At 45.6% G+C, this 9,228-nt stretch overlaps 1 protein-coding gene across 1 annotated transcript; it reads left to right on the top strand.

The window, feature by feature from the left end:
- Positions 1–3,061: 3,061 nt before the first annotated feature.
- Positions 3,062–7,878, top strand: LOC146058555 (uncharacterized). The gene is made up of 3 exons (XM_083170839.1): positions 3,062–3,857; positions 4,710–4,966; positions 7,866–7,878. The coding sequence occupies exons 1-3, from the start codon at positions 3,441–3,443 to the stop codon at positions 7,876–7,878; spliced, it is 687 nt and encodes a 228-aa protein (XP_083026965.1). The 5' UTR covers positions 3,062–3,440.
- The last annotated feature ends 1,350 nt before the right edge of the window (positions 7,879–9,228 follow it).

Raw genomic sequence — 9,228 nt, 5'->3', positions numbered from 1 at the left:
ACTGTGGGGGCATATGTGTCTCTGGCACTGTGGGGGCATATGTGTCTCTGGCACTGTGGGGGCATATGTGTATTTGGTACTGTGGCGGAATATCTTGCACTGTGGGGGCATATCTGGCACTGTGGACATCACATTGTGCGGTGTAATGGGCATCATGGTATGGGGCGTAATGGACATTACGGTGTGGGGAGCATTGGGTAATTGCCATCACAGTATGGGGTGTAATGGGCATCAAGGTGTGCAGCATAATGTGTAATTAGCATCACAGTGTGCGGTGTATTGAGTAATTAGCATCGCAGTGTTGGGCGTAATGTGTAACTGGCATCATGGTGTTCAGCATAATGTGTAATTGGCATTACGGCATGTGGCTTTATGTGTAATGGGTATTACAAGGTTCGCTAAAATGTGCAATCTGCAGGTACACAATACAATCATGGTACAGGCAACGCCCCTTATGATAGGCCACGCCCCTAATTTTTTGGCGCGCCTACGGCGCGCAAAAGCATTCCTTCCGACGGTGACTTGGCTGATTATGGGCCAGTGCTCTGGACTTGCCCCCTAGGCTAAAAGTTGCCAGCCAGCCCCTGGTTACTGGCTGGTGTGAAAGGTGCAGGGACATGTCCCTGCTTCCCGTATTGCCTCTGCTAGTGCTGATTTGCTAGCAGTGCAACTTCCTGTTGTGGTGGACACTCACAGACATGCCCAGAGACAGCATACAAGGTGCAGGGAGACAGTGTGCATGTTCTGTGGCACCACAGACCCCAGAAGTTCATTTTAACCCCTGAAAGCCTGTAATGTGTGCCATGTCTTGGACAAATGAGGAGGTGAGAGAGCTATTAATCATTAGAGGGGAAGATGCTTTCATAAGCCTTTTTAATTTGTTTTATACAAGTAAACAAAGGCTGAAACACTACAAATGTTTTGTGTCTTAATTATTAATAATCAATAATCTAATGTTAGCCTAAAAAAGGCCATTTTTAATGCTATTCTCATAGAAATGCAGGGTCATCCCGGGTTCAGTGTGAAAGGTGCCGACCCGGGTTGTCCCTGCTTCAAAAGCATGTGTAAATGGGTCCCAACCTGGGAATGTCTCTGCTTGTCCCGGGAATGTAATTCCTGGGTTTGTCTCTGCATTTCTGGTGTGAAAGGGGTATAAGGTTATTAGCCCTCTTACCTCTCTATATCGATATCAGAAAGAATGTGTTACTAAACTGTCTTTGTATCTGCTATGATTAAAAGTTCTCTGCATCAAATTGCATGATTTTCTAGCCAAGTAATGTATATTTATGTGTTTAGTTTGTATATGAATTAATGTTGTCGATTGTGAAAAAATTAAAAAATGTTGTTCTTTTTTTTAATAAAGATGAAATTATAAAAAAGAAAGAAAGCCCCCAGTAAGTTTAAATATAGGATGGGGCTCCTCATGGCAGTATTGTTTTTTTAATGGCTTAGCAGCAGTGGGAAGGGGGGTTTCTTCAATGTAGTACTCAGTACAAGATAGATAGATAGATAGATAGATAGATAGATAGATAGATAGATAGATAGATAGATAGATAGATAGATAGATAGATAGATAGATATTGTACTGAGTACTACTACTACTTAGTATTTCACAGTATTTTAATCAAGGTCCAGAAAATTATATATATATATATATATATATATATATATATATATATATATATATATATATATATATACGGACCCCGTAAGAAATTACTTGCCTACCCCTGCCATAGACCAAACTACACTATCATACTTCTCTTATCTCAAAATAGCTCTGCACAAGATCTGCTTCTATTTGCACCCTGCTCCCATTTAAAACATCCCTTCGCAGGCCTGCGGGGACATATGGCGTCCAGCGGAGGATGAGCATTCGCACACCTGGCAGCCGGCTACAGTTTGGTCGCAAAGCGAAATTCCGCTAATTTTGTGAGTCAACCAGAATCCAGGCCTAATGCTGGGTACACACCAGGACGACTAGGGCACGATTCTGTCAATTTAGATCCAATTCCGACCGGTTGTATGCAGATTGTATGTACTATCGTGTGTTTTTGACATTTATTTGATCCGATTCCGATCAAATGCGCGTTCACGCCGCTCGTTTGGTCGCATCTTTGGTCCTACGTGCTGCAGGTAGGATCTGTCAATCCCAGGCCGACCGACCGTCAATCGTATGCAGATCGTGAGTGTTTTTTGCCGCCTCCGTCGTCCGTCCGTCGGTGCGTCCGTCGTTTGATCCAGCCTATTTGAGTGGCATTTCCTAAACACTCCCCCGGCGCCATGTTTTTCCACATAGCAAACAGCGCTGGCGCAGCAGTTGGACTCTCCTTCTTGTCTCATCTCCCAGAACAACAACCTGGTATGTTTGCACTCCCAATGCTCTTCTATGCATGCCCACTGTTGCCACCAATGTATATAGTGTGTATAAAGCACTGGTTTGGCAACCGTGCACCCGACCATGTCACTGTTTTTTTTGGGTGGGCCCCATGTCTGTGTGTATACATATAACCAATGTCCACCATTGCAGTATTCAAAGCACTCCTCTCTGCTAGGCCCCATTCACCTGTGTGTGTGTGTTTGTGTATATATAGATATATATACATAAACCATTGTCCACCATTGCAGTATTCCAAGCACTCCTCTCTGCTAGGCCCCATTCACCTGTGTGTGTGTGTTTGTGTATATATAGATATATATACATAAACCATTGTCCACCATTGCAGTATTCCAAGCACTCCTCTCTGCTAGGCCCCATTCACCTGTGTGTGTGTGTTTGTGTATATATAGATATATATACATAAACCATTGTCCACCATTGCAGTATTCCAAGCACTCCTCTCTGCTAGGCCCCATTCACCTGTGTGTGTGTGTTTGTGTATATATAGATATATATACATAAACCATTGTCCACCATTGCAGTATTCCAAGCACTCCTCTCTGCTAGGCCCCATTCACCTGTGTGTGTGTGTTTGTGTATATATAGATATATATACATAAACCATTGTCCACCATTGCAGTATTCCAAGCACTCCTCTCTGCTAGGCCCCATTCACCTGTGTGTGTGTGTTTGTGTATATATAGATATATATACATAAACCATTGTCCACCATTGCAGTATTCCAAGCACTCCTCTCTGCTAGGCCCCATTCACCTGTGTGTGTGTGTTTGTGTATATATAGATATATATACATAAACCATTGTCCACCATTGCAGTATTCCAAGCACTCCTCTCTGCTAGGCCCCATTCACCTGTGTGTGTGAATAGCAATCTGCACAATAAAATGTATAGTGGTTTTCATAAAAGTTTATTAACATTTTAAATACTTAAAACATAAGAACTAGGTAAACTGGTAACTATAACTATAAAAATTTAAATATGAAACAAAACATGGGTATAACTATAACAACTAAAATGGTTTTATCTTTTTACAGTCCCAATGTCCAACGCAAAGGAACAAGAGTTTTTGGAAGGGTTTATTGAAAAATATCGTACACACGAATGCCTGTGGAGAACCAAATCCAAGGAGTATTCAAACAAAATGAAAAGAAACCAAGCCTTGGAGGAGTTGGCACGCTACAGTCTTCCATTTCACCCAGAGGCCAATGTTGAATGGGTGAGGAAACGCATCCAGAATATGCGCACGGTGTTCTTAAAGGAACACAAGAAGATGGAGGCTGCAAAGAAGTCTGGTGCTGGAGTCGACGAGATGTATCAAACATCGCTCTGGTACTATGACCGGTTGACATTCACCCTCAGCCAGGAGTCGATGAGGACAGGAGTAGTCCTTATGGTCGAACAGGAAAACCAAGAAGTCGCGGCGCAGGAGGAGGAGGAGAATTCGCAGTCTGCATCGGTGAGTCTATTTTTTTGGCTATCTAATTGATTCCTCCTGCCAATCCACAGCGCCCTCCCCATTAAAGTAGGCCATGTACTCTTCCCTCACCTGTTTGGCTCGTGCACTCCCTGTGTAGCGTTGTGTTGGGGTTTGCAAGGAGGATATCTGCACTACCTCCTCTGGCAGTTCTTGGTCTTCTTGGAGTGCTGTGCCTGTAGCCCTTTGCTGTGTGGCTTTTCTGCGGAGCAAATTGTGCAGGACACAGCACGCCGTGACAACCCAGTCAATTTTGTCCACCCTCAGGTTAATGGCAGTGTGAAAAATGCGAAACCGGCTTGCCAGGATGCCAAAAGCATTTTCCACAACACGCCGTGCCCTGGATAGCCTGTAGTTAAAGATCCTTTTGTCATGGTTCAGGCCCCTTTGCGCATATGGCTTCATGACATGCTCGTGCAGGCCAAAAGCCTCGTCAGCCACAAAAACAAAGTTAAGCCCCTGTTTAGTTTCCTGGACAGACGGCAAGTGAAGGGTGTTCGCTATGAGCCTTTCGTAGAACTTTGTGTCCTTGAAAGTGCCACCATCCGATGCACGGCCATTCCTTCCTACATCCAGGAAGATAAACTCATAGTTGGCATTCACCACAGCCATTAGTACAATGCTAAAATAGCCCTTGTAATTAAAATAGTAGGAACCACTATTGATAGGCTGGGCTATGCGGACATGTTTGCCATCAATGGCTCCACCGCAATTTGGGAAGTTCCATCGCTGTTCAAACTCCTCTGCGATGACTTTCCATTCATTCACGCTGGTAGGGAACTGAAATTAGAAGTAAATAGAATTGATTAGTAAACATGTTCAATTTTTTTACAGCTTGGTGACTACCCACCTGCAACCCCAGACCTATCTGTCCTATCTGATAATGCATGCACATCTAACGAAGTTCCTACTCCGGCACGCACTCCGCCACCCACCCTGGAACCCACTCCACCACTCCCCCGTGCCAAAAAAATGCGTGGCAAAGGAAAAAAAGGAGAAGCAGCGGCACATGAAGAATTTATGATGCGGGCACATCAAGTCCTGCAAAGAAACCCGGACAAACATGACAACTACTTCACTTATGTGGCAGAGTGTGTTCGCAACATGGCTCCTGACCAGCAACTTACTTTTGAAAAGTTATGCATGGAGTTGGTGTATAATGGCAGTTTAGGGTATCTCAACAGTGGCACTAAAATAGTTGGCATTGGTAGTGCACCAGACACACCACTGTCATTAGAATCACCAGTGCCTACTCCGCCTGCCACCGTAGCAGGCCAGTCGAGCACAATTCCAACACATACCCAGTCAACACCTACACAGCCTTCTCAACCCCCCCAGTACCGTCAATTCTACAGTTCTTTACTGATAGAAGATCCAGAGTGTCCTGTTTTTGAGGATCTGTCTTAAAAAATAGGCTACTTTATCATTTACCATCGACATGGTCTCAGCTGCAGGTATGTGATGGCCACTGCTCACATGGCGTATGGCGCACATCAATGTGGCCGGGACCATTGCATCTGCGCCATGCGCCATGTGGGCCGCAGCCTTTACATATCTGCAGCAGACATCCTCTGCCACACAAGGGCCACAGTGTGTATTTTTGTTTATTTATATGCTGCTACCTGTACCTGCATTACCAGAGGGAGAACAGGATTCTCCTCAATCTGGATAGCAAACTCCATTTATTGCCCTTTTGTCTTTACCAATAGTATGGGGTACTGTGCGGCAGACATGGTCTCGGCTGCAGGTATGTGATGGCCACTGCTCACATGGCGTATGGCGCACATCAATGGGGCGGGGGCCATTGCATCTGCGCCATGCGCCATGTGGGCCGCAGCCTTTACATATCTGCAGCAGACATCCTCTGCCGCACAGTACCTTATCCCTACTGTTGTAAGGGCATGTTCCAGAAGTTACCAGAGTGTCTTTTGTCTTGGTTTTCTACATATATGCTGCTACCTGTACCTGCATTACCAGAGGGAGAACAGGATTCTCCTCAATCTGGATAGCAAACTCCATTTATTGCCCTTTTTTCTTTGCCAATAGTATGGGGTACTGTGCCGAAGACATGGTCTCAGCTGCAGGTATGTGATGGCCACTGCTCACATGGCGTATGGCGCACATCAATGTGGCCGGGACCATTGCATCTGCGCCATGCGCCATGTGGGCCGCAGCCTTTACTTATCTGCGGCAGACATCCTCTGCCACACAGTAGCCCGTACTTATTGGGAAAGTTTAAACTGGGTCATACATACTTAAATCTTTATATATAGTGTGTGTTTTTGTACAATATCTTTTATATATGGTATTATAATATATTTTTGTTGACACAATCTATTTACTATTTTACATGTTTTAACCATGAAAGGCCTAAAAAACCTGTTTCTGTCCTAGGCCTAAATTATAAATAAAAATATTTTGTTTGCACAATAAAGTGTACAGTGTATATTTCATCCTTACCTTGCAATACTGGTACTGCAGCACCTTCACAATGGCTTTGCAGGTCTCCGGGATGATGAGGCCCAAAGCTTGCGGGGAGATGAGGGATCCAAACTTTAGGTCAGCAAGAGACCGTCCTGTCGCCAGAAACCTCAGGGTGACCACCAGCCGTTCCTCAGCAGGGATAGCCATGCGATACTTGGTATCCTGCTTCTCGATGTGGGGAGTCACCAGACGCAGCAATTCCTGGAATGTGGCATCATCCATCCTCAAGAAGTTACGGAAATCGTCTGGGTTATTCTCCCTGATGTCCCTGAGCAGTGGCATGTGCGAACGAGTCTGACGCTGAAGTAGCCACTGCTTTGTCCAGCATGATCTTTCTCTCCTGCGCTGGGCTCTCTGACGCCTGAGCTTCAAAACTGCATAATAGAGCAGGTACTGTTGCTGGTGACTACCCATCACTGCATTCTCCATAGTGCAGGGTTAAAAGACACTTTGTAATGGCAGGCAAAACAAAGTAATGTGTAAATAGCTATGTCCAGCGTTCAGCAGGTATAAACCAAGCCTCACTAGTAACAAAGCAGAAATACACTGGTTTAAAATGGCTGCTGCTATTCCTATCCCCCTCTGCTAGTCCTCCCCCTCTGCTAGTCCAGCCCCTTCATTCAAATTTCAAAGGCCCATCTGACGACGGTCGCATGTGTTCTTGCAAAAAAAACAAAAACCAGCGATCCGACCGTCTTAACGACCATCGCGGGCGCATCGGGATCGGATCTAGATCGTTCCGCAAAAAAACACAATTTTTGCTAATCGTTTGCTGGGGACTGCCTGGGAGCTCCCGGGAAGTCCAAGGGAAATCGTTCCATGGTCGTCTATCGGTCGTGAACGACGGTGGTCGTCCTGGTGTGTACCCCACATTAGACTTTCCTTTAGGGCATTATGTAACAAGCTTCAAAAAGTGATAAAAAGGAGCAGATTGGCTGGCTGTTTATCACTCTCCATCTTATCACTTTTTGAAGCTTGATACATCTGGCCCATTGTCTTTATACCTTCAAGCGTTTCCTGAAAACTCACCTCTTCATGCAGTAAATCAGATTCCAGAACCACCTGCATAGCCAACACAAGCTATCTTACCCAATGACATCCCCTCTTCTTTATTTCTTCCTCTTCCTTTCTTTACTTTCCCATCCTCATGACCCTTGACCAATATTGCTCTGTGACTGGATCATACAACCCACCAAGAGCCTTTGCAATCTGGCAGGGCCAATATTTAATAGGTAGAACCTCTCCCCAGGCCTCAGTGACTCTCTCTCGAACCCCCCTCCCCAGACCCCCTTCCCCCCCTACCGGCTGCTGCAATGACCAGTGGCGCCGCAGATGGCTGCCTAGGCGCTGTGCACCTCCGCGGGCATGTGTTCCCTGTATGCAATGTCTTAATGTAATGTATATAATGTCTCCCCCCCTCCATCCCTGGTTGATGCTGCACTGTAATCCACAAACAATTAAGTTGATTCTGATTCTGATTGTATATCAATGCCTATCTCATTATAGTTGGCAAGCATAGGCGAATCTAGGGGGTGGTCCGGTTGTGCACCGGACCACCCATTAGACTGCCCGGAGCCTGTACCTTTAAATATTTATTCTGCCCGCCGCTGCCCATATTTTCTATAAAATATATGGACACAGGACCCGGGAGGGCTGCTCGCATGCCCGACTGCACGCAGCTCCTCCCATGGTCCTTTGCGGAGCGTGCACCCCCTGACCACTGTGTCCTCCTCCTCCGTCCTCCTCCTTGTGCTGCTGCAGCGGGGGCTAGTGCGCACGTGTGTTCATGTGGTGCAGCAGCCCAGCCAGCACAGGTCACGCGGCGGCAGCTGGGGCGGCGGGAATTGGCAATCTCCCATGATCTGAGACTGAGAGAGACTGCTCCCGGAGTCCTGACTCCTCTCCCTCTGGCGGCCGGTAAGTGCAGCAGTGAGAGTGACTCACTGCTGTAATTTCTATTCTGCATTGTGAAATATCTTGCCCAGTGCCCTGCCCAGTACCCACTGCCAAGCAATGGCTTTTATAAAAAAAAAGCCTGTAATCTTTCCAAGTGCCCTGCCCAGTGGCCTGCAATGGCTTTTATAAAAAAACAAACAAAAAAAAACGCTATAATCTTTCTCAGTGCCCTGGCACTGGGCATCCCAATGAATCTGTGGACATGGCACATACCCCCACAGCGGTGAAAAAATGGAGGAGTGACTTGGCCCTGTTAAGCCACACCCCTAAAATGAGGCCACACCCCTTTTAGGCCACATCCCCTTAATTTTTTTGGCATGCACGACTTCGCCGCACGCAAATCCATTGTCCCTAGTCTGGGTCCACTCATTAGCATATTTCTAGATTCGCCTATGTTGGCAAGCACTCTTGTTGTAGTCCTCTGCGTTTCCAATCGCTATACAAGTAACTAGTATTGATACATCATAAAAAGAACTTTCTCTTGTCTTTGAAACACTTTCACTGTGAATCTAGAATCCTATAAAGTAAATGAAGAAGTGAATTCTCTTTCTTTCCTTTTGCGAATTCTGCCACTTCTGCTGCCCACGTTCTTGCCACCCTCTCAGGCATATGCTTGGAGAACCCTGGTACTGCCTGCCCAGCCTTGTGGAGAGAACTGTTATAAAAACAATGGCTGCTGTGTGAACCGTGATAAATGCCAGATGGTCTTGTGTCTATTTTGTTATATTTGGCAAAGAGTTTTGAAGGGGAAATCTTGTTTATTCTTAAAATCTAACACAAACCGTACATCATATGTTCCCTGTTCCTGATTTATCATTTAATTAGACTTAGGCGGTCTGACAATAATTGGAAAAGTTTGACAAACTTTATTTGCTGTGTGAAATCTTAATGAACAGTACTGGATTTAGAAAGG

Source organism: Crinia signifera, chromosome 2, assembly GCF_055691185.1.
Source record: "Crinia signifera chromosome 2, ASM5569118v1, whole genome shotgun sequence".
NCBI classification, from domain to species: Eukaryota; Metazoa; Chordata; class Amphibia; order Anura; family Myobatrachidae; genus Crinia; species Crinia signifera.
This window is presented reverse-complemented; position numbering and strand designations above follow the sequence as displayed.

What these genes read in the sequence shown, in the direction of transcription:
- LOC146058555 (XM_083170839.1), top strand. Translation starts at nt 3,441, where the DNA reads ATGTCCAACGCAAAGGAACAAGAGTTTTTGGAAGGGTTTATTGAAAAA. An exon ending in AGAATTCGCAGTCTGCATCG is followed by an intron (nt 3,858 to 4,709) that starts GTGAGTCTATTT and finishes ATTTTTTTACAG; the next exon opens with CTTGGTGACTACCCACCTGC.